Raw genomic sequence first — 25,529 nt, 5'->3', positions numbered from 1 at the left:
TCCCCATCTTTCACTTATTTCCTTCTCTTCTTCGCCTCCCATCCTCACCCCATCTTTCACCTACTTCCTTCCTTCCCTTTCAGCCCTCATCTATTCTGCACTCATGAGCCCCATCTCAATCCCTATCTTTCTTTCTTGCCCTTTGCCTCCAAACCATTCTTCTGTCTCATCCTATTCTCCATGTTCTATTGCCCCTCACCGTCTTTTTAATCACATTTCTACCCTCACTCAATCCCTTCACCGACCTATTTCTTTCTTTCCATTTTGGGAACCTCGGGGGGCCATCTTTGACTCATCACTTTCCTTCTCTCTGCATATCCAACAAATAGCCAGATCTTGCTGTTTCTTTCTCTACAACATTGCTAAAATCTGGCCTTTCCTCTCTGACCTTCATTCGCACTCTTGTCACCTCTCACCTGGATTATTGCAACTTGCTTCTTGCAGGTTTTCCGCCAAGTAATCTCTCTCCCATAAGAACGTAAGAATAGACTTACTGGGTCAGACCAATGGTCCATCAAGCCCAGTAGTCCATTCTCATGGTGGCCAAGCCAGGTCCCTAGTCAAAACCCAAGGAGTAGCAACATTCCATACAAAATCAAAAACAATAGCAAGATTCCGGAATCCCAGAGAGTAACAAGATTCTAGAATCCCAAAGAGTAGCAACATTCCACGCTACCGATCCAGGGCAAACAGTGGCTTCTCCCATGTCTTTCTCAATAACAGACTATGGACTTTGTCCAAACCTTTCTTAAAACCAGCTCCCCTTCAATCTGTGCAGAATTCTGCTGTACGTCTCATATACCGCCAGGGTTGTTATACTCACATTGTTCCTCTCCTCAAGTTGCTTCACTGGCTCCCCATCCGTTTCTGCATTCAGTTCAAACTCCTCTTACTGACTTACAAATATATTCATTCTGCAGACCCTCAGTATCTTTCCTTTCTTATCTTCATAAACTCTGCCCCGAGAACGCCATCGGGCAAGTCTCTCTGGGCGGTATCGTTCTCTTCTAAGGCCAGCTCCTGACTCTGCCTCTTCTACCTTGCTGTGCCATATGTCTGGAACAACCTGCCTGACTTGGTACATCAGACTCCATCTTTGATGGTATTTGCCCATTCCTGAGTTGCAGTTAGACAGGCAGTCAGTTTACTCAAAGCTGTATGAGATCTGGTTCAATGGGTAAGTTGGTATATGGCCGTTTGGGGGAGGATGGGCTGGGGAGGGCTTCAATGGCTGGGAGAGTGTAGATGGGCTGGAGTAGGTTTTGATGGAGATTTCGGCAGTGGAAACCCAAGCACAGTACTGGGTAGAGCTTTGGATTCTTGCCCAGAAAAAATTAAAAAATTTTAAATTGAATCAAGTTGACCAGACTGGATGTACCATTCGGATCTTTATCTGCCGTCATCTACTATGTTATTATGAAGCAGCTGAGACAGAGGCTTAAGGTAGATATTAAATAAAATGGGAGGCAGTATGGATCTTTGTAAAGGTACATTCTAACAACTTACCCAGTTCTAAGAGGGGGATTTCAGAAACCCTTACTTGATAAATGATTAATCTCAACAGGTGTCATATGAAAAAAAACAAATACCACAGTGCCTGTGCATGTAAATATAGGAAAAAACCCAAGAAAAGGGTAAAAGTCTTCCATCTTGAACACTTAACAGGGTAACTTCCAAGTTTATTATAAGATTTGATAAATCGCCTATTCCAGGTTCTAAGTGATGTACTTGGCAACTCAGAGCTGCTCTCAGGGTATTTGAAGAAATAAGTAAAAATGTACAGAGCTGCGCACATTTGAAATCATTAATAGTAGTAATACAGCTCTTGAAGGGGGTTACACCAGGGTAGGGTTACCAGATTTTCCATCTGGAAAATCCAGACCCTTAGTCCCGCCAAGTTTATGTTGATGTAGGACAGCTGTTGGGCAGAAATTTCCTGCCAGTCCGCAGGGCCGGCATGTGCATTGGGCCCAAGACAGTGTTCTTCAGCCGCTGGTCCAGGGTGCGATCGATGCGGCATTGTCTTCGGGCCAGCTCCCTCTTCCTCAGTGCTGCAGTGCACAAAGACACAGGCTCCTACATGCTTCCTGTGCCTGAACTGTAAGCCTTCAATTTAGTGATTGATTTTAATGATTTACATCTGCTGTCTGTTCAGGAAGAAATGCATTTGTTTATTTTCCTCTGGGGTTGTACTGCATGCAGAGTCTTGCATCTTAGGGTTTGTTTGTATATATTAGTACTTTTAGTTTTTGGTCCCGTATTTGCATGGGGTTATCTGTGTTCTGGTAGGAATAAATATTGAGAACCATACAGTGTGCTTTGTGTAGTTTAATTTTGTGGTTAATCATTATGTGTTGTTAATAAAATTATATTGTGTATCTGTGAAGAATGAATGGAAAAAAATAGTGTTACAATTAGTACTATTATGGGGGCGGGGTCTGGCCCACAACTTAGCCCAGGGTTCTTCAACTGCCAGTCTGCAGACTGGTGCCGGTCCACAAAATAATTATTTTATTTCCGCCTGTCCATAGGTGTGAAAAGGTTGAAGAACACTGCTCTAAGGCATTATTTAATAATCAAGAATATGCTACCCATACCTATACACATAGTGCTCACCCATATTAGCTCTGGGCCTGTCCAAAATGTCAGGTCTGGCTTTACAGTAGAGAGATACCTAGTTACCCAGGCTGGAGATTTTGTTTTTGCTCTGGTGTTAAACTTACATCCCAAAGGAGTGTGGGATTTGTAGTGCCAATCCTACCCATTGAAATGAGTGCTGCAGGTCCCGTAATACACCAAGACAGAGTGGTCAGCGAAATCCAGGACTGTCCCACAAGCTCCAGCCTGGATATGGGTAACTTGGCATCTCTGTACACACAATCAAAACTTCACATGGTAAGCCTTCTTGTTTTTTTTTTGGGGGGGGGGTTTATGCCTCAAAACTGTTTCCTTCTTGTGTCTTTCAAATATACTGTAATTTAGGTATTTCAATAGCTCTATATTATTGATTGGCCATCTCTTAAATAGAACTGTGCCAGTGCCTGGATGCTTTAGGCCAGGGGTGTTAAAGTCCCTCTTTGAGGGCCGCAATCCAGTGGGGTTTTTCAGGATTCCCTCCATGAATATGCATGAGATCTATTAGCATACAATGAAAGCAGTGCATGCAAATAGATCTTGTGCATATTGATTGGGGAAATCCTGAAACTCAGACTGAATTGCGGCCCTGGAGGAGGGACTTTGACACCCCTGCTCTAGGCTTAGGGTTGCCATATGACTTTCAAAAATGAAAAATTCCCTAACCATAAAATAGCATGGAATTGACAAAACTTTTTAGATTTTATTAATTTTAAACCATGTGAATGAAATTTGATTAAAGATTAAGTAGGATTAGGTAAGGTGGGAATGATGGGTTCAAGCCAGTGATGTAATCAGGAGTAAGAGAAAAGAGGTTCCTTTCTCTTGGAAGAAATCCCAGAATGCCTTGTTTCTGTTTCTTTAATTAATTATTAGAGAAATGATAGGCAGCTGATTTTGGAGGACAGCTTCTTAAGACATCCCAGAACTACACGTCCCATGATGCGCTTGGTCGGCAGGACGCGCGCCTGCGCAGAGCGTCCAAGCGAACCGGCTCCGGCCGCCATCTTGGAAGTGCGCTGGCGCCGGCCATGTCGGCGTCTCAGCTGCTGCTGCTGCGGCCCGCCTGGGCCCGCCTGCTCCGCCTCGGCGCCGCGGGGCCCGTGTCCTTCCGGCCGGGCTACGAGGGCGCGTCCGCGGGGGCGCGTCCGGGGCCTCCCCGGCAGCGCCGCCGCAGCGGGCTTCGTCCCCGTGAGGGGGAGACGGAGGAGCGGCGGCAGCGGAGCCCCGGGACGGCCGAGGCCGGGCTCTCCGTCCTGCTCGCTGCTCTCGGCCTGGCGCACTGTTCCAGCAAAGGCCGCGCGTCCAAGGGTGATTATCTGCGCCGGGGGGCGGGGCCTGGGGAGGGGGCGGGGCCTGCCCTGGTCAACCAGGCTTTAGGCAGGATTTTAGAACCAATACGTAAACGTCAAAGAGCAATGAACGCCCAAGACGTCGATGCTTCGGACACTCCGGACCCCCCAGCCCCCCCCACCCCACCCCCGCTCTCACTTCCTCCCTGCCCAACATTAACGCTTACAAATTATTCAAAATACCTCGATTAAACTTATTGAAAACGCTAAGAAATTTGATCACGTTACGCCTTTGCTTGAGAAAGCACGTTGGTTGCCGGTTACTTATCGAATAATGTACAAATTAAATTTGCTCACTTTCAAATCAATAATTTTTAAAACTCCGGCTTTTATTTAGAAACTTTTAATCCCCTATAATACTTCAAGAGTGTTACGGTCAACTGATCAACATTTATTAGTTGTTCCATCGTTAAAAGTTATTGGTACAAGACGTCATTCTATTTTTTCAGTTACGGCTCCTCTAGCCTGGAATGCCTTGCGCCAATTCATTTAAGAGAAGAAAGAATTTTAGACAAATTCAAGAGCAAACTTAAGGGATTTCTTTTTAAAGATGCTTTTAGTGATTAATTGATTTTTTTCTACATTTTATATTAAATCTTTTCTATATTTTATATTAAATTTCTTCCCCTTTCCCTAATGTTTTTTAACCTTAATTGTTTCTTTTATATTGAATTGTATTTTTTCCCATAACTTTACCTTTTTGTGATCATGTATGTTCATTGTCCTGTTGTATACTTTTAGTCATGTTATGTATTTTTATGCTATTTTAATATGTTTAATATTAAGTTGTTCTAATTATGTATGTTTACCCTAACTTTGTAATTTTAGCTGTACATCGCTTAGAACCTGGAATAGGCGATTAATCAAATCTTATAATAAACTTGGAACTTGGAACATTTGCTTTTCGAGACCCGGACAAAGCCATCCGGGGTAACCCTAGCGATCATGTCGCGTGCGTGCATGGCATTGGCACGTCAATGTCACACCTGCGCCAAGGCCCTGAGCCACCAGTGGGGGGCGCCGGCTGATTGCCTACAGGATGTGCCTCTCGCTGCTGTAGGCAGTCAGCCAGCGTCTCGCAGCACGCCTGAAATTTCAGGAGTTGCACTAGTGTGCCGCAGCTCGCACTTTGCAACAAACCGGTCTAATGCAGCTCGAGCCAATGACCTAACTGTGTTATTAACTGTACACTACCAACCTACCTGGACTAGCAACTCTATTCGATGCCTGTGTCAACCGTGAACTACTCGGACCATTTGTGCAGCTACGTTTCTCTGTCTCCTGCCTTGAAGTTGTTGGTGACTTTATATTATTGTACAGATCTTGGTCACACAATTTGTTTTTTTGATTTTGGCGTGCCTTTCTATGTGGGTGGTTCCTCTGAGGGCTGCTACAGTGCTGGCCAAGTATTTCCATCCTTTGAGTGTTTTCTAGAAAGTGGTGTTTTTTGCCAAATGAAGCTGAACTGAGGCTTTTTCTCTACTTTTCTTTGGGGTTGTTTTTTTTTTTTTTAATTCTAAGTGCTCGGGTTGTGTGTGTGTATGGGTGGGGTGTGCAGCCTTGCAGTGTCTTTGAGGTTCCCTATGTTTCCATTTGGGACATAGTTGTTAGTAGGAGTAATTTGAACTACCCCAACATTGATTGGATAAGTGCTGTATCAGGGAGTTCCTAGACGTCATAAATGACTGCTTCTTAGAGCAGGTTTGCCAGGAACCGACAAGAGGGGGAGCTATTTTAGATTTTGGGCCTTAGTGGAATGCATGACATAGTAAAGGAGGTAATTGTTGGGCCCGCTGGGAAACAGTGATCATAACATGATTAAATTTGAGCTAACTGGAGTGACATTGCTAAACAAATCTACTGTGGCGGCATTTAATTTTCGCAAGGGCAACTACAATAAAGTGAAGAAAATGGATAAAAAGAAGCTAAATGAGTCTGTGGCAAAGGTCAGAAATGCAAACCAGGTGTGGATTTTGTTCAAAAATACCATGGTGGAAGCACAGACCAGATGTATTCCACATATTAACAAAGGTGGAAACTGGAAAGAAGAGAAAACGAGAGCCGGCATGGTAAAAAGGTGAAGTGAAAGAGGCTATTACAGCCAAGAAAACATCCTTTAAAGAATGGAAAAAGGATTTCAATGAAGAAAATAAGAAGAGACATAAGCACTGGCAAGAAATCTCGGTGAACCTGGAAGATTATTAAGTCAAACTGACAAGTTAAAGAGTGATAAATCACCTGGACCGAATGGTATACATCCCAGGGTACAGAACTCAAACATGAAATTGCTGATCTGCTGCTAGTGATCTGTAACTTGTTATTAAAATCGTCTGTGGTACCTGAAGATTGGAGGGTACACCAATTTTTAAAAAGGGTTCCAGGGGAGATTGGGAAATTACAGACTGATAAGCCTGACCTTGGTGCCAGGTAAAATAGTGGAAACAATTTTGGGTACCTGGAGTCGGAGTTGCAGGTACAGTGTGGGAACATGTAGACAAACATGATTTAATGAGACAGTCAGCCAAGGGAAGTCTTGCTTCACCAATGTACTTGACTTCTTTGAAGTTGTGAATAAACATGTGGATAAAGGCAAGTCAGTTAATGTAGTGTATCTAGATTTACAGAAGGCATTTGACAAAGTTCCTCATAAGAACATAAGCAGTGCCTCCGCCGGGTCAGACCATAGGTCCATCTAGCCCAGCAGTCCGCTCCCGCGGCGGCCCAAACAGGTCATGACCTGTCTAAATCATCAGAAGGGGCCCCCATGCCACCTTGGTTTCCTGATGAGTCTTATCTTCCCATCGAAGTCCTAGCCCTCCGGTCTTACACATGCACGACCTGGTTGGGTTTCTATACTTTCTCAGTATCCCACGATCCCTTTATCCCCCAGGAATCTGTCCAGTCTCTGTTTGAATCCCTGTACCGTACTCTGCCTGATCACTTCCTCCGGTAGCGCATTCCAAGTGTCCACGACCCTCTGGGTGAAAAAAAACTTCCTTGCATTTGTTTTGAACCTATCTCCCTTGAGTTTCTCCGAATGCCCCCTCGTACCTGTTGTCCCCTTCAGCTTGAAGAATCTGTCCCTATCCACCCTCTCTATGCCCCTCATGATCTTGAAGGTCTCTATCATATCACCCCTGAGCCTCCTTTTTTCCAGAGAGAAGAGCCCCAGCCTGTCCAACCTCTCGGTGTATGGGCAGTGTTCCAGCCCTCTTACCAGTTTCGTTGCTCTCCTTTGGACTCTCTCAAGTACCGCCATGTCTTTCTTGAGGTATGGCGACCAATATTGAACGCAGTATTCCAGATGAGGACGCACCATCGATCGGTACAATGGCATGATGACTTCCCGCGTCCTGGTTGTTATGCCCCTCTTTATGATGCCCAGCATCCTGTTGGCTTTTTTCGAGGCCGCTGCGCACTGTGCAGATGGCTTCAGTGATGCATCCACCAGCACACCCAAGTCTCTCTCAAGACTGCTTTCTCCCAACAATGCCCCCCCCATTTTGTAGTTGAACAACGGGTTCTTTTTCCCTATATGCATGACCTTACATTTTTTCACGTTAAAGCGCATTTGCCATTTGTTTGCCCAGTCTTCCAGCTTGTCTAGGTCCCTTTGCAGGTCCTCACACTCCTCCCTGGAGCTAACTCTGCCGCACAGTTTGGTAACATCTGCAAATTTTATAACCTCACACTTTGCCTCCTTTTCCAGGTCATTGATAAATATGTTGAAGAGTAACGGCCCCAGCACCGATCCCTGTGGCACACCGCTCGTGACTCCCCGCCAGTCAGAAAATTGGCCCTTTACTCCGACCCTCTGCAGTCTACCCGACAACCAGTGCTCGATCCATCTATGCACATCCCCTCCCACCCCGTGGTTCCACAGCTTCCTAAGCAGCCTTTCATGTGGAACCTTGTCGAAAGCCTTTTGGAAATCGAGGTAAATGATGTCGACGGGTTCCCCATTGTCCACCCGACTGCTTATTCCCTCAAAGAAGTACAGAAGGTTCGTTAAGCACGACCTTCCCTTACAGAATCCGTGCTGGCTTTTTCTCAGTAGGCCATTTCTCTCAATGTGCTCGCAAATGCTGTCCTTGATCATAGCTTCCACCATCTTCCCTATAATTGAAGTCAGGCTCACCGGCCTGTAGTTCCCGGGGTCACCCCTCGATCCCTTTTTGAAGATAGGTGTGACATTCGCCAATCTCCAGTCCTCTGGTACCTCTCCAGTTCTTAAGGATAGGTTGCAAACATGCTGAGAGGCTCCTGAGAAAATTAAAGTCATAGAATAGGAGGCAATGTTCAGTTGTGGATTAAGAACTGGCTATTGGACAGAAAACAGAGGGTAGGGTTGAATGACCATTTTTCTCATTGGAGGAAGGTGTGCCGCAGGGATCTGTGCTGGGACCGGAGCTATTTAACTTATTTATAAATGATCTAGAAATTGGAACTGTGAGCGAGGTGATTAAATTTGCAGATGACACTAAACTGTTCAAAGTTGTTAAAATGCATGCGGACTGTGAAAAACTGCAGAAAGACCTTAGGAAATTGGAAGATGCACATTGGAAAGAATAATCCAAATCATAGTTATCGGATGCTAGGGAACACCTTGGGGGCCAGCACTCAAGAAAAGGATCTGGGTGTCATCATAGACAATATGCTAAAGCCTTCCGCCCAGTGTGCGGTGGCAGCCAAGAAGGCAAACAGGACACTAGGAATTATTAGAAAAAGGATTGTTAAGAATGTTATAATGCCTCTGTATTGCTCAATAGTGTGACCTCACCTTGAGTATTGCATTCAGTTCTGGTCTCCTTATCTCAAGAAAGATATAGTGGCGCTAGAAAAGGTTCAAAGAAGAGCGACCAAGATGGTAAAGGGGATGGAACGTCTCTCGTATGAGGAAAGACTAAAACGGTTAGGGCTCTTCAGCTTGGAAAAGAGATGGCTGAGGGGAGATAGGATTGAAGTCTACAAAATCCTGAGTGGAGTAGAACGGGTACGAGTGGATCGATTTTTCACTCCGTCAAAAATTACACAGACTAGGGGACCCTCGATGAAGTTACAGAGAAATACTTTTAAAACCAATAGGAGGAAATTAGTTAAGCTCTGGAACGCATTGCCAGAGGATGTGGGAAGAGCAATTAATGTAGCTGGTTTAAAAAAAAGTTTGGACAAATTGTTGGAGGAAATATCCATAAACAGACATGGGATGGTAGCATGGAATGCTGCTACTATTTGGGTTTTTGCCTGGTACTTGTGACTTGGATTGGCCTCCGTGAAGACGAGATACTTGGCTAGATGGACCATTGGTCTGACCCAGGAAGGCTATTATGTTCTTACGTGGCACCTAAACTGATAATACAATTTTGTTTGGTAATTTTATTACAGTTAAATGTATGCTTTTGGCCCTACTCAGATTCACTTTCCAGTAAGAGAAGAATAGAGATTCTACCCTGAAACCCCAACATCCGTCATATTTACTATACCGCCTAACTTTGAGTACAAGTTGTTGAGATTTGCGGTCCATCGTTGTATTGGGTCTGAAGAACCTCTGCAGTCAGTCCCCCAATCTCTGGTAATTTAACCCCCCACTGACCAGATTTGTCCTTTGAGGAATCCTATCTTTACTTTATTTTTTATGAAGCCGCGCTAGGCTTTTTTATTGCCAGCTGCGGCAGTATTAACTTCGACGCTCGTAGGAATTCTATGAGCATTGGAGCTTTTACCACCACAGCCTAATGTGGCTTCATAAAAAGGGGGGAGGGGGTGGTTAATTGTAATTTTGTAAACCGCTCTGTTATTGCCTAAGGAAGGGCTGTATATTAAATAAAATTAATCCATACGCTTTTTACTTCCCTTTCTTACATATGCTCTCCTCCTCATGTGGACTGATTTTCAGGACTGAGTTCCTTGTTTTCTTTATCTTGCTTTATTTTTTTTTTTTCAGAGTTTTTCCTACATTTCTTTAGAGCAGTTTTTGTTGTTTGTGTTCAAAGTGTAAAATTCTAATTTCAAAAAGTAGGATTCTGGATTACTGCTGTAAGGCTGCACCTCATTGAACTACTGTACATTTACAGAGATATTTCTCTTTCATTCCTCATGGGATCCACTCCTTCCCTCTGTATTTTTTGTTTGATCGCTCTTCACTTGAACTCCCTATATCCACCCACCTTCTACATCATTACTTCTTTCACTCTGGTGATCTCCCTCCCTTTGGCCAGCAGCTGATCAGTAACACTTGTGCTGTTTTCTTCACCACTTTTTGTCTGAAGCTTGACCACATGCCGCCGGTAGGTCTTTTGAGACGTAAGCACCACAGGTCCAAACTTCAGATGAAGTGGGTGTAGGATTATCCTGGGGCTGCTGCTGGTGCTGCCATCCCAGAGAGGCACTAGAGAGAGCGCAGTGCTTTTCAACCCAGTCCTTCAGGCAGACCTAGTCCCATCAGGTTCTCAGGATATCCACAATGAATATGTATGAAGAGAGATTTGCATGCACTCCTCCATGATATGTAACTATCTCATACATATTCATTGTGGATATCCTGAAAACCTGATGGAACTAGATTGAGAAGCATTGCACCACAGAAGACGGAAGCAATGTTCTTATTGGTCTGCAGGTGGTGCCGTTACTCCATGTTAATGGCTTCTGTGGTTATTCTGTTTCCTCTACGATCCTGTCAGCTTCAGGAGGAAAATGTTCTTTTTTTCCCCTTGTCTTCTCTCTGTGGTGCAGCCTATTATTCTGCAAATGTCTCCTCTTAATAGCACCTTTGCACAGAACAGGTGTCTTACAAAAGAGCGTTGATGAGCTGGTGGCGAGCTTCTCTGTTTGAGACAGTGCTTTAATAGTTTTTTTTTATTGTGCTTCTGCTGCAGTCTCATTTCTGGACAGTGACTTTGCTGTAATCTCCAGCCTGCGCACTGTGCCTTGGGTCTGGTTTGGTTCTCCAATTTGTCCACCGACCACAAAACACTTCCATATTTGCATCACACTTTCTGATGCAGTCACCTCTGCCCCTCACTAACCTTCTAATACCTTCCAGTACTACACTGGCTAGCAGATGCAAAACAACCCCCCCCCCCTCCAAAAGAAGGGAATACTTAATCACAAAAAATACAAATGTAAAACATAGCGCAATCAGGATATACAAATGAAAATAATCACATCAGTATAAAAGTCCTGAAATCCTTTAGTGTGGTGGGTTGCCAAAATCCATCAATAAGATTGACCAAGAGTGTGGTCATTGTTCAACCTAAGTCTGTGGCAACCAGAATCACCAAATATTAGAGACCCGATACGTTTTAGCATATCACCTGCTTCAGAAAATCATGAATAAAAGATCCATTTATGTGACTGACTTGGCCTGTAAAGTAGACCTGTTTTCTTCTTTTTTTTTTTTTTTCTTTGGTGTTTTATTTCTATGTATTTTAATTTTTGCTATTTTCGTTTTATTAGTAATTGCCCTAGAAGTAGGTGACACTCTGAAACATGTTTGGGCTTTTAATTTTTGGTGATACTGATTGCAGTAGAGTCACAGTGGACAACGACAACACTTTTATCAGCTGTTCCCATGTTTATCCTATGCATTCTTCAATACCGCCACTATTTCTGTTGCCACAATGTCCTGCAGGAGGGCATTCGCCAGCCTTTCTGTGAAAAAGGTATTTCCTGTTGTTGCTCCAAAGTCTCTTCCTCTCAACTCATGACCTCAAGTTCTACCACTTTCCCATTCACATTTCCAAATAAAAAAAGGTCAAGGGATAGGAGGCAATGTCCACTTACGGACCAGGAACAGTGTAAAAAATAATTAAAGGAGTAGGCCAAAATATTCAAATTTCTAAATACAGAAAGGAGTGGCATGCTGAGGCCAGTGATGACCCAAATATGGTGGAACTCTCTTCTAAGGGCATTAAAACTAGAAAAGAACATCAAAAAGTTCAAGAAAGGAATAAAGATGATACTCATCACAGAACACTTTGGTAAATGAAGAAATAATTAGGGCAAATAGCAACATGGAGGAAACAGCAGGAACACGAATAATACAAAGAAAGATGAATATATGACATACAGAAACTATAATAATACTATGGGCTCCTTTTATTACGCTGCGATAGCATTTTTAGCGCGCGCTAAATCTGTGCTATGTGGCTAGAACTAACGCCAGCTCAATGCTGGTGTTAGTGTCTCGTGCGCGGGGCAATTTTGCGCGTGTTAAAACCACTATCACAGCTTAGTAAAAGGAGCCCTATATGTACAGTCATGTGAAAAAAAAGGACACCCCATGAAATATTCAGTTCTTTCTTAAGAAATGTTCACATATCAATGTGAAATCTTTTTTTATTTATCTCTGGAAAAGAAAGTGATGTAATTGCAGGTAAAAATTTTTCCTTGATTTACTCATGAAACAAAAGATATCCAAATTATTTTGAGATCTTTTTAAATCCCTTACCAGACTTCTAAGCTGCTACTATCTTCTTTCTGAAGGCCTCAGACAGCTCTTTTGATCTCACCATGGTGTTCACTCTCACCGCAGCAGTCATGAGCACACCAAACTAAATGTCTGAGGTTTAACTAGGGCAAACCTCCTTCAAAATGCTGAGTAACGATGTTCTAATCATAGTAACATAGTAGATGACGGCAGATAAAGACCCGAATGGTCCATCCAGTCTGCCCAACCTGATTCAATTTTAATTTTTTAATTTTTTTCTTCTTAGCTATTTCTGGGCAAGAATCCAAAGCTCTACCCGGTACTGTGCTTGGGTTCCAACAGCCGAAATCTTCGTTAAAACCTACTCCAGCCCATCTAAACCCTCCCAGTCATTGAAGCCCTCTCCAGCCCATCCTCTCCCAAATGGCCATATACAGACACAGACCGTATAAGTCTGCCCAGTACTTGTGCACCTGATATGATACACCTGTGTGTGATTTGAGCCACTTTAAGTGGGAGGATATGTGGGGATAAGAACATAAGAATTGCCGCTGCTGTGTCAGACCAGTGGTCCATCCTGCCCGGCAGCGAGCTCACGCGGCGGCCCCCAGGTCAAAGACCAGTGCTCTAAATAATAATAATAACTTTATTTTTGTATACCGCAGTACCATAACAGTTCAGAGCGGTTAACAGAGGAAGAGACTGTACATAGACAGCGAAGTTACATACAAGACATTCCGATTAACTTAACATGACAGGAGTAGTTAGATGTAACTGGAGGCATATCGGAGATTACAAGGCAGGGATATAAGGTGGGGAGGGAGTCAGAGAAATTTGTCAAAGAGATAGGTTTTGATTGATTTCCTGAGAGTTTGGTAGGAGGGTGAATGTGAAATGAGGGTGGTTAAGCATTTATTCCATTTGCCTGCTTGGAATGCCAGGGATCTATCAAGGAATCTCTTGTAGATACAGCCTTTTAGGGAGGGGAAGGCAAACATGTAGACATTATGTGTGCAAGAGGGGCCTGAAAATTCAAAGTATTCTGACAGGTAGATTGGGGAAGATCCTGTTAAGGTTTTGAAGCAGAGGCAAGCAAATTTGAAGATGATCTTTGCCTCCATCGGCAGCCAGTGCAGTTTCTTGTAATAAGGGCTTACATGATCTGATTTTTTGAGATCGTAGAGAGGCGAACGGCAGCATTCTGTACGATTCTCAGGCGTTTGATGGTTTTCTTGAAGGATCCCAGGTATATAATGTTGCAGTAGTTTAAGATGCTTAAGATTAGTGATTGGACCAGCAGTCGAAAGGAGAGGAAGTCGAAGTAGCGTTTAATGGTGTGAAGTTTCCAGAGAGTACAAAAGCATTTTTTTATGTTCAAACAGTTTTTTTATTGAAGGAAAAAAAACATATACAGCAGTTACCCACAGAGTAAGACATGCCATACACAAATAAGAGTTTGCAATACGCAGGGCCAGAACTCTGAAGGCTCCACTTCTTCAAGCTCTACATACAACATCATTCCTTCAAAAATTTTTATATCTTATTATCAAATAACCTATGTCAAACCCACAAACAAATAAACCATTATAACAGGAAAAAATAATCAGGTATAGGTCATCAAATCCCACAGTCCCACCCAACCCACCCCCACCCCAAAAACCCCCCTGTTCCAAAACAGACACTAGAACTCCTTGCCAAAACAGAAGTAACTTCCCCCAGGAAGAGAAGAAGGAAAGGAGATAAGAAAAGAAAAGAGAAGAAAGAAAAAGGAAAGATCACCTGGTGCCTCCTCAAAGATGGAACATGCCCGGGCCTCAGAAAGAATTACAAAGAATTCAAAATGTCACTTCGAGCCCTCGGAGATAATGAAAAAAGGTAAGAATTCCAGATTCGAAGGAAGAGACGCTTTCTGTGTAAGCTGAAAGACGCATCCTTCCGCTCCAGCAGCAGCAGAGCATGCAAGCGATTCCTCCAAGCCCAAAAAGAGGGCAAAGTAGCTCCAATCCAAACAGATAGAATTACCTTCTTCCCCAGCACCCCCACCCGTCTCATAAACTGCCGCTGCCCCGAATCAGGTAAACAAAAGGCCTCATATTTATCCAGCAGGAGACCGGCTGCCGAAAAGGGAAGCGCCAATCCCAAAACACGCTCCACATAAGATAGAACCTGCCTCCAAAAACGCTTGATTTTCACACAAGACCAAAAGGCATGAATAAACGAGTGAGGTTGCTGGTGACATTTGGGGCACAAAGGAGAATCCGTAAAACCTGAATAATACAACTGACTCTTCGTGAAATAGCCTCGATGTATAACCCTAAACTGACACTCCCGAAGATCAGCATTGACAGACACTCCTGGTAGTCTAGCAATCAAGGAAGAAAGATCCAAAGCGTCCTGAGCTATCCCTAGATCTCGACACCAATGATCCTGTAATACGGTACGATCAGTCGTTCCCAACCAACGCCTGAAATCTCTATAAAGGCCAGAAACCGTAAATCCATTTTCCAAATAAGGATCTAAAAGTGTTGTAAATTTGTCCTCAATAGGAAATGCTAGCGCAGCTCGGGGGAGAGAATGAATATAATGATGAAGTTGTCGAAACGCAAAGTAGTCACCCACAGCAAAAACCCCAGACCGGACCAAAGCATCCCAAGACATTAAGGAACCATCAACTTGAAGCACATGGGTAAGTAACGTAAAATCCCGGGACGCCATCTCACGAAAACTAGCATTCTCCATGCCGGGGCTAAATTGCAGATTTCCCTGAATAGGTAAGTATCTAGTAATCGTGGGAGTCCCTTTCCAGGAGTCCAGCACAAAAGACCAGACGTTACGTAGAGAATGCAACAACAAACTTCCCCGAAGTGACGTCGGTAATTGAGAGCGAGGGGACTGTACCAAGGACAAGATGTGCCAAGGGGCAAAAAATTCCTTCTCATAGGGTTTCGGAGTAAAATCCTGGCGGTCCGATAGCCACTCACCCAAATAACGCATCAAACAAGCAGCATTGTATAACCGAAAATGCGGCAGCCCCAAGCCCCCACCCTTCCAGTCACCAAACAGGTAACGCAATGCCACCCGCGGACGCCGTCCCCCCCAACAGAATCGAGAAAGCATAGAATGTAATTTAGCAATATCCTGTTTCAAAAGCCATAACGGGAGTAACTGCAAAGTATAAAGCCATTTAGGAAAAAGAACCATATTAAACAAATGAATCCTGCCCGACAGGGACAAAGGGTATGGAGCCCACCGAGCAAAACACTCAGCCGAAAAACTTAACAGGGAGTCGATGTTAACCCGATATAACCCAGAGGTACACGGTGTCAGTATTATCCCTAAGTACCGAAACGAAGAGGAAGCCCATTGAAGAGGAAAGGACCCAGGCCAAGAGTCCCGTATTGATGAAGACGTGGCCAACGCTAAAGATTTGTCAAGATTAAGCTTAAACCCTGAATAATCTCCATATTCCTGAAAAGTGGCCATCAAATTGGACAGAGAGATAACGGGGTTCGAGATATGAACCAGGAGGTCATCCGCAAAAGCCGAGATTTTAAATTCCGAGGAACCAATGCGAATACCGGAAATAGTTTTATTATTCTGAATATCCCGAATCAATGGGTCTAACGACAGAGCAAAAAGCAATGGGGAAAGAGGACAGCCCTGACGTGTACCACGACATATGGGGAATGAAGAAGAACAATGTCCATTAGCCCAAACAAAGGCCGTAGGGGAATGATAAAGTACCCGAACCGCATCCTGAAAAAAACCCGTTATGCCATACCTAGTCAACACCTCAAATAAAAAATTCCAAGAGACCCGATCGAAGGCCTTCTCAGCATCAAAGCTGACCAAAAGGGAAGATATATTGGTTCTTTCCACAAATTCCAAAGAGGCCAATATGGATCTAATATTTTTCACACTAGTACGCCCCTGCACAAACCCCACCTGCGGGGAAGCTATCAAATCCGGGAGAACACAGGCCAGCCTGTTAGCCAACACCTTGGCGAACAATTTAGCCTCCACATTCAGCAGCGAAATAGGGCGATAAGAGGAAGAAAGGGTAGCATCTTTCTGGGGCTTCAAGAGCACTATTATTTGAGCAGAAGTGAGAGAATCCGGGAGAGCACCCCGATGAATGGCGGCTGTGAAAGTATCCGCCAAGACTGATGCTATCGAAGGGTGTAGGAGTTTATAAAATTCCATCCTGAAACCATCCGGTCCAGGGGCCTTCAGTAAAGAACCCTTCTGTATGACACCGGACACCTCCTCAGCCGTAATAGGGTTATTGAGGTTAACCACCGCCTGAGCGGATAGACACGGAAGGGTAATACCGTCCAAATATATAGAGCCCTCCATTAAGTCAGATGGTTGAGAATAGAGCTTCCTATAATAATCATAAAACACTGCATTAATCTCGGCATCCGTCCTGACCATATCCCCCCTTGCCGAGCGGAGCTGTAAGATATGAGTACGACCCGTAGATCGACGGACCACCCTAGCCAAGAGTGCCCCCCTTTGATTCCCATGTCTGAAAAATTGATACTTATAATAAGCAAGCGACTTGACTGCCCTAGCATGCAACAGCTCCTGAAGTTGACTCTGGGTGGCTAAAAGTCGAGAACGCAATGAAGAAGTGTGAGATTGACTGTATAGCCGACGGAGGTCCCCAACCCTACGTTCCAATTGCAAAATTTCCCTATCTCGAGCCCGACGTTGATGACTGGAATAAGCCAAGATCTCACCGCGGAGCACTGCCTTCGCTGCCTCCCAGAAGAGAGTAGAATCCTTCCGATGTTCAATATTATGGAATTGATAGTCCGACCATTTCTGAAGTAAGAACTCCTGAAACTTCGGGTCCTTGTACAATCGAAGCGGAAATCGCCAACGGTAGGAGCCCGGGGAAGAGATATCTAAGTGTAGGGTTAACAAAAGCATGGTATGATCTGAAACGTCAAAGGATCCAATTGTAGCCGATTCAATTCGAGAAAACAGAGAGCTAGAAGTCAACCAATAATCAATCCGTGATAAAGAGGCATGGGCCCTAGATATGTGAGTATAATCACGCTCACCTGGATGAAGCGTCCGCCAAACGTCAAGAACATCTAAAGAAGAACAAAGTAAAGAAATACCCCTCGTAGGCTTCATCCGGTCCTGAGGAGCCGGGAGCGACTTATCCAGCAAAGGATCATGAACACAATTGAAATCCCCTCCCACAAGTAATGGTATATCAGAATGTTGGCCAAGAAGACGAATAAGTGAGGAGAAAAATCGAGATTCATAATTGTTAGGCGCATAAACATTACAAAGAATCAGGGGTTGACGATGAAGAAGCACCTTAGCAATGATATACCTACCCCCCGGGTCTACCCACTGCTCTTGGATGACAAAGGGTACCCCCTTCCGAATCAGAATCAGGACTCCCGCCTTCCGATCAGTCGCCGGTGCCCCCAAATGCTGACCGACCCACCATGTTTGAAGCTTAGCATGCTCTGCTGCTGACAGATGTGTCTCTTGCAAGAAGGCTAAATCAGCCTTCTGACGATTCAAGGCTCGTAAAATTTTTTGTCGTTTAATAGGTGAAGTGACACCATTTATATTCCAGGAAATACATCTAAGAGGCTTCATGGGAAAATGTAGAAGGATAATGAGCCGGTACCAAACCAGAAAGAAAACCGAGAGCAAGGCCGTCCCAGCCATCGACCCGCTCCCAGCTCTTCAATCCAGACCCGAGTTTCCACCAATGAACAGAAGGCCAAATACCAGGTTTCAAGAACACGAAAGAAGAAGAAGAAGAAAGAAGGAGGAAAAAGAGAAAGAGAAAAGAAGAAGAGGTAAGAACAAGAGGAGAGCCCAACACACCCTCCCCCCCACTATCCCTCCCCCCCACCACCATCCCCCCCCCGTCCCTCTTATGACCCACTAGTGGTCTAAGGGCCCCGTGCAGCAACTCCCAACCCCCTCCCTCCGCAGACTATATCTGCCAACCTCCAAAGCGGGAGAGAGAAGGAGTCACGCACAAATGTGAACAGGGCCCCGAGTCCCCCCAGTCCCAAACCTTCCATCCCCATATTCCTCCCGCCCAGATCGCAATCCACATAAAGAATCCCCGGAATAGTTCACACCTGACCATCCCACTGTACCCATCCAGAACCAACCATGAGCATATGATGGACATAACATCTCAAGTAACAAGCAGAAGCATAACCCAACCCAAGTAGCGCCACCAGACATCCAGTAATAGAATTGCGTCTCTCAGGGTACGCCGAAAGAAGCCCCTGAGAGTCCCCTACAGGCACCCACTGAAACACACATACTCCTTCAATGGCACTGTTTTCACCATCCACTCCCAAAAAAGTCACATCCAATATAGATATTCGTACCGTAACCCCAGCCCAACACCCATCTTCCATCCATACCCCCAACACGCAGGACCAGACCGCATCCATACAAGACATAAGAAAGGATTGTTCATCCAGAGAGTCCTGCGATTCAAAAGAACAAAGAGCCAAAGTGTCGAATTTAACCACCGGACCCAGCTCTACAGGTGGATCCACGCCGGGTGAGGTCTGCAGCAACCCAATCCGAAGCAGCACAAGTCCTGGCCACGACTAATCGCCAAGCGTTCAGATTATGCAGCTATAGTGGGCCATCCGGAAATACCCCGGTAATTCAACAGCAGCAGAGGCCAGAGGGGCAAAAGCCCGGACCCCAGAAGCAGGACTTCAAGGGCATGCAGAACCATCCAGCTGGCCCTCAAACAAGGATCCACAGGATAGAACAAGCAACAAGCCAACAAGGAACAATTGTGAATCCATGTCTAAAAGGAGAAAGCCGCTCAGCATCCCGCTCTCCGGTCAGCCAGGAAAAATCTAAGGTCCCAGCTCAAGCAGCGCCAGGACACCACCTCAGTAGCAGTAGTACCAGCTCAGAAAGGAAAGGTTCAGGGGACCGAGGAAGGTCCAGCCTCCCCAGGCAAAGAATCCAAATATGCCTGAGCATCGTCCGCTGATGTGTAACTTTTCCATCCTGCAGCAGTCCAGATCCGCAATTGTGCCGGATAGAGCAGCTGGAACCTTTGCTGACGATCAAAGAGAGCGGAGCAGACTCTAGAAAACCGCTTCCTTCGCTCCTGCAGTGCTGGAGAATAATCCTGGAAAAGACGAATCTGTGTTCCTTCAAAGGTAAGGTGGTTGCGCTTTTGACGGTACTGCTTCATCAATTCCACTTTATGCGCAGAGTTATGGACTTTGAAAATAGTGACCCGTGCTCTGGTGTGGTCTTCACTGCGTCTCCCCAGGCGGTGGGCCCGATCCAGCCGCAAGATGCCCATACCTTCAGGAAGAGGTAAGGCTGTGCGAAGCCAGGATTCCAATTTAGTGTGCAGCAGGGAGTCAGGCACTGTCTCAGGTAGACCTATTAGACGAAGATTATCCCGTCTCGAGCGGTTCTCGAGGTCTTCGATTTTGTCTGCCTGTCGGGCAATTAGCGTTTTTAGTGAGGTCAGATCTGCCGACGAAGCTGAGTGGGCCTCCTCCACGTGCGCCACCCTGGTTTCCAGTTCTCCGGTCCGGCGCGTTGTTTCTGTGACCAGGGATTCCAAAGAGGAGAGTTGACCCGACAGCTGCTCAAACCTAGCATCCAGAGCCCGCACCACCGAAGCGGAAAGAGCAGCGATATGCGCCTCCGACAGCGGGAGCTCAGGACCCGCGTCTGGTGTCCCGGTCGCCATCTTTAGTTCAGCGCGGTGCAATCGCGCCTCCCGATCCTTCGCTCCCCGGGTCACTTTGCCGCTCATTACAGGGCTTACAGGCTGGGCAAAACGGTCCATGAACTGCTCCCACCAGGACACAGCGAAATCACAAGAAATTTTTTACTCGTTGGGACAGAAGAGGACCCGGGACCCCGGAGCTCGAGCAGAGCACGTCTTGCTCGGCTCAACACATCACGTGACCCCCCACAAAAGCATTTTTTAACCTGAGCGCTAGTATGATCTTCGAAGGTAAGGCAACGGTCCAGTATGACTCCAAGGATTTTGATGGTAGGGTTAATTGGGTAGTCTAGGCCATTTAATTTCAAAGATGTATTTGTTAGCTTGTAGGTAGGACTTGCCAGGAAAATTTTGTTTTTTTCTGGGTTCAGTTTTAATTTGAATAGTGTGGTCCATTGTTCTATCTTGGTGAGGACGGAAGAGGCGAATTGTTCCATCTCTTGTGTCAGCGAGGTTATGGGAATGATAATAGTGATGTCATCTGCGTATATATATGATTTCAGTTTTAGGTCAGATAACGTGTCCCATGTAGACGTTGAATAGAGAGGGGGATAGGGGGGAACCCTGTGGAACTCCACAGGGATTGCACCAGGATTGGGAGAAGGACCCGTTACAGTGAACCTGGCAAGTACGGTTTTTTAAGAAGCATGTGAACCAGTTTAATGCCTGTCCAGTGATGCCAATGGAATCGAGGCATCTGAGCAAAATGTCATGGTCAACTAGGTCGAAGGCACTGCTCAAGTCGAACTGGAGCTAAGGAGTAGGGCTGATACTGGTTCAAGTGAGTGAAAGCCTGGTTGGCGCAAGGGTTGAGTGCTGGGTTAGTAACTAGAGGCTGAGGGTTCAAATCTCAGCTAAGGAGTAGGGCTGATACTGGTTCAAGTGAAGAGAAAAGGGTAGTGACATGAGGTTGAGGGTTTAAGTCTCTTTTCCCGTATGAGGAAAGGCTGAGTAAATTGCAGCTATACTCGAGGAACGTAGAGAGAGGGGAGACATAATTGAGACGCTCAAATATATCACGGGCCGTATCGAGGTGGAAGATGGCAAGAGGGCATCCGCTGAAAATCAGGGGCGGGAAATTTCATGGCGACACCAGGAAGTATTTCTTTACCAAAAGGGTGGTTGATCATTGGAATGAATTTCCACTGCAGGTAATTGAGGCCTGCAGCGTGCCAGATTTTAAGAAAAAATGGGATAGGCATGTGGGATCTCTTAGGGGAAGAAGTTAGGGGGGTGGGTCATTAGAGTGGGCAGACTTGATGGGCCGCGGCCCTTTTCTGCCGTCATTTTCTATGTTTCTATGGAGTATCAGGGCGTTTTTTCCCAATGAGAACAAATGGAAGAGGTAATCGGTCAGTGAAGCAAGGACAGTTTCTGTGCTATGATTTGTACGAAAGCCAGACTGGGAGTCGTGAAGAATGCTGAACTTCTCTAGGTATTTCATGAGGTCATGATTAATTAGACCTTACATGAGTTTTTGGAAGAGTAGTATATTGGCAATGGGTCTGTAGTTGGTGGCCGAAGAGATTGGTTCTTTGGGGTTTTTAATAATAGGAGATGCAAGGATATGGCCGAGTTCCGTCGGAAAGTGGCCAGTGGATATGGACAGTGAGATCCAGTTGAAAAGTTCAGCTTTGAAAGTGTGGGGAGGGGGGGGGGGCAGGTATCTAGTAGGCAATTGGATTTTGCATATTTAGAGTAGAGCTGGAGAAATAGGTTCCAGTCTGGTGAGTCCAGCCTCACCTGCGTACGTTCCAGTTTTGCAGGAACTTGTCCAGCTTAGTCTTGAAACCCTGGAGAGTGTTTTCCCCTAATTTCTATGGGGTGTCCTAATTTATTCCTCAGTTAGAATACACATTTTTATGGATATCTTTTGTTTTATGAGTAAATCAAGGAAAATTTTTGTTGTTTACTTGCAATTACATTACTTTCTTTTCCAGGGATTAAAAAAAAAAAAAAAGATTTGACATCGATATGTGAACATAAGAACTGAATATTTCATGGGGTGCCTTAATTTTTTCACATGACTGTACATGGATGGAATATATAGGTAAGATATGCATATATTTAACTTATGTGTTGTAACACCTTTACCAAAGTTAATGTATTATAACACCTTTACTGAAGCTCATACAAACTGCTCTGAATTGATTCCCCAGTCATTAAAAGCACTATAGAAGCTTCCAATATAGAAAAAAACACTAATGTGGAAAAGGGAGTGACGAATGAGGACTTAGGGTCCTTTGTACAAAGCCACGGTAGCAATTCCTGTGTGGCAAATGTGATGCAGCCCATTCACCTCCCCTGAAGGCATGTTTAATACCTTCAAGAAGGAGCAGAGCATGCCTGGTCTTCAAACCCTTCTTTATTGATAACAATTAAATCTGTATGCAAAGTAGTCTAAAACAGTCACAGACATATGACGAATAATAGGTTCAAATCATGGACTCGACACGGACTGTGTTTCGGCTAAGGTACCTGCATCAGGAGTCCCAAATGATAAAACCAAAGCAACAATGAAATCCAAATCCAGGTAAGGCTTGACACTACTTGAGATTTGGATTTCATTGTTGCTTTGGTTTTATCATTTGGGACTCCTGATGCAGGTACCTTAGCCGAAACACAGTCCGTGTCGAGTCCATGATTTGAACCTATTATTTGTCATATTTATTTATTTGTTAATTTTTATAGCTCGTCCTCCCCAGGAGCCCAGAATGGGTTACAATAAAATAAAATTAGGTACTTAGAACTTCCCTAACTGTCCCGAAGGCTCACAATCTAGTTAAAGCCTGAGAAAACAATTATTTAATAATAGAGATATAACAAAATTCAAGAATGGTGAGGGAAGGGTACATTTCAAATAAGAAAAAGGAAATAAAATGAAAGTAAATTTAAAAAACCCTCAAAAGTCCCAAAGTAGTCCAAGCAAGACAGATGAGGTGAAGTCCAACCAACTATAGTGGAGCAACCCCAGAGCTAATCCTCGCCCGGCACCAACATCGGCCAACAGCATTGAATTCGCAGACTTGCAGTTCCAGTCCACATCACCATCAGGCCGCAGGACCCCACCAAGCACTGACAAGCCAGTGGAAGAACAGCCGCACATCTCTGGTGACCCTTTCTGCCGCTGGACAAGTTTCTTTTGCAGTCAAAGGCCGCCCTCCGCTCAGCTGGTCATATGTCTGTGGGATTGTTTTAGACTACTTTGGATACGGATTTCAGGCACGCTCTGTTCCTCTTGGATTTTGCTGTTTTTGCACAGAGGTGACTGTCTCCTTTGTGGTTGCTGTTTAAGACCTACAGTAATCATAGAGTTAACCCTTTATGTGACTTGCTTTGCATATAGCTGTGTGCTATGATTTGTGCTTTCAAGTGTCTCTTCTTGCTCTGATAATTTGCTTAACATGTTTTTTTTTTTCTTTTTCTTTTGGCAGAAGCAGCTTTGTTAGAAGCTGCAAGAACAAATAATATACAGGAAGTAAGCAGGTAAGAGCAGGTGAAAGTTTACTTTGATTATGAAGGCATAACTATCGTGTTTCTCCGAAAATAAGACCTACCCTGAAAATAAGCCCTAGCATCATTTTCGGGGTAGGTCTTAATATAAGCCCTACCCCCAAAATAAGCCCTAGTCCTAGGATTCGCCAGCAACTCTTCAACCCGCCCCCCCCACCGTGCAACTGAACCCCTCCTGACCCTCCATCCTTCCCTCCCCGCCGACTGCGAGCGAGCCCTATCTTCTCCGAAGCAGCGTCGGGCCGGCAGCACTATAAACAGGCTGCTTGGCCTTGTCCGTCAGGGATCTCACTCTGCCGTGTTACTGATGATGTCATCAGTAATGCAGCAGAGTGAAATCCCTGATGGACGCTGCTTCGGATGAAGGTAGGGCTCGCTCGTGGTCAGCGGGGAGGGAAGGATGGAGGGTCAGCAGGGGTTTGGCTGCGCAGTGGGGGTGGGAGGGTGCTCAAGGGTTCTGCAGCACTAGGGATGGGAGGGAGGGAAGGATAGAAGCTGGGGAAACTTCTGCTGCACAGGGGGATGGGAGGGAGGAAGGGGAGAGAAAGGAAAGAGGAAGAATTGGGGTGAAGGAAAGGGAGGGAGAGATGATTATGTGCATACCCCGAAAATAAGACCTAGTGCCTTTTTTGGGTCCCAAATGAATATAAGACACTGTCTTATTTTTGGGAAAACACGGTATGAAGCCTTTCTTGCAGAAGTTGCAGAGAGCAACAAAAAAAGACTACATTGATTAAAATTGTTAATTGCACAATTAATCGTGCAATTCATCATGATTAAATGCACCCCTTGTTTATGTTTATTAAAATTTTTCTATAGCGCATAACAGTCTAAAAAAGGATTCAAGCGGTGTACAAGATATAATACACATTCATCAGGAAAGGAACTCCATTTAAAAATAAGATAGAAAAGAGTAAAAGTTAATTTTTTTCCCTAAAATACAAACAATCAAAATCCCCATAGTAATAATTCTAATAGCAATAAAAGCAAACAATCAAATCTTAGTAAACTATAATAAATACATACAGTTTATAGAAAAAATTGTTTTTCCATGTCAAAAATGAACCATATAAATACAGATTACAGTCCCAAACTCAATCAATTTGAGAAAGCCAATTGAAAAAAGGGCGCTTTTAGGTGTCTTTTAAAGTTTGTCTGATTCTTCTTTTCTCAAATCTATGGGCAAATTATTCCATAATTGCAGAACTAGATAGAAGAACGCACAGTCTCTAGTTGACGCAAGATGTGCCTTTGAGATATGAGGAACGTCTACCCTATTGTCATTCAAAGATGGTAATAAACACCTTGGGGCATAAAATAACACCAAGTAGCTGAAATAATGCTCTTAAATTTGATCCTAAATTCCATTGGTAACCAGTGGAATTTGAAATACAGAGGTGTCACATGATCATGAATATATGCACGGCCTAATAATCTAATTGCAGTGTTTTGCACTGTTTGTAAACGTTTCAACTGTCCCATCCCAATATCTGCATATACTAAATTACCATAGTCTAACTTTGACGATACAAAGGCATGAATTAACGTATGCAATGATTTCTCATCTAAAAAATCTCTAATAGTTCTAGTAAGCAGTCTTAATGCCCCAAATCCTTTAGCAACAACGGATGAAAATACTCAGATGTAAATACTCAAAATTTGCATATTTCAATTACTAAACTCAAAATAAAATCCTTTCTGTTTCTTTTGTTGTCTGGTGATTTTCTTTTTAATCTTCTTATTCCCTGACTCTGGTGCTGCTTCCTTCTGCTTGTAGCACAGTTCTGTGCTGTCAACTATTTCTAGGACCTCCTCGATTCACTATTTTTTTTTT

General features: G+C 44.5%; 1 protein-coding gene across 2 annotated transcripts in view; it reads left to right on the top strand.

Annotated features, from left to right (window-relative positions):
* The first annotated feature begins 3,582 nt into the window (after positions 1–3,582).
* The window catches only part of CLPB (caseinolytic mitochondrial matrix peptidase chaperone subunit B), a 221,791-nt gene continuing 199,844 nt past the window's right edge, over positions 3,583–25,529 (top strand). Inside the window, exons 1-2 of one of the 2 annotated variants that reach the window (XM_033947532.1) lie at positions 3,583–3,945; positions 23,617–23,668. In XM_033947532.1, the coding sequence (XP_033803423.1) occupies positions 3,666–3,945; positions 23,617–23,668 (332 nt within the window). In that variant the 5' untranslated portion in view covers positions 3,583–3,665. Of the gene's footprint in view, positions 3,946–22,178; positions 22,233–23,616; positions 23,669–25,529 lie in introns of those variants that run through there. The other variant, XM_033947533.1, reaches the window with a different exon arrangement.

Source organism: Geotrypetes seraphini, chromosome 6 (genome assembly GCF_902459505.1).
Source record: "Geotrypetes seraphini chromosome 6, aGeoSer1.1, whole genome shotgun sequence".
Classification (NCBI taxonomy): Eukaryota; Metazoa; Chordata; class Amphibia; order Gymnophiona; family Dermophiidae; genus Geotrypetes; species Geotrypetes seraphini.
Note: the sequence above shows the minus strand (reverse complement) of the source record. Positions and strands in the feature narration are given on the sequence as shown.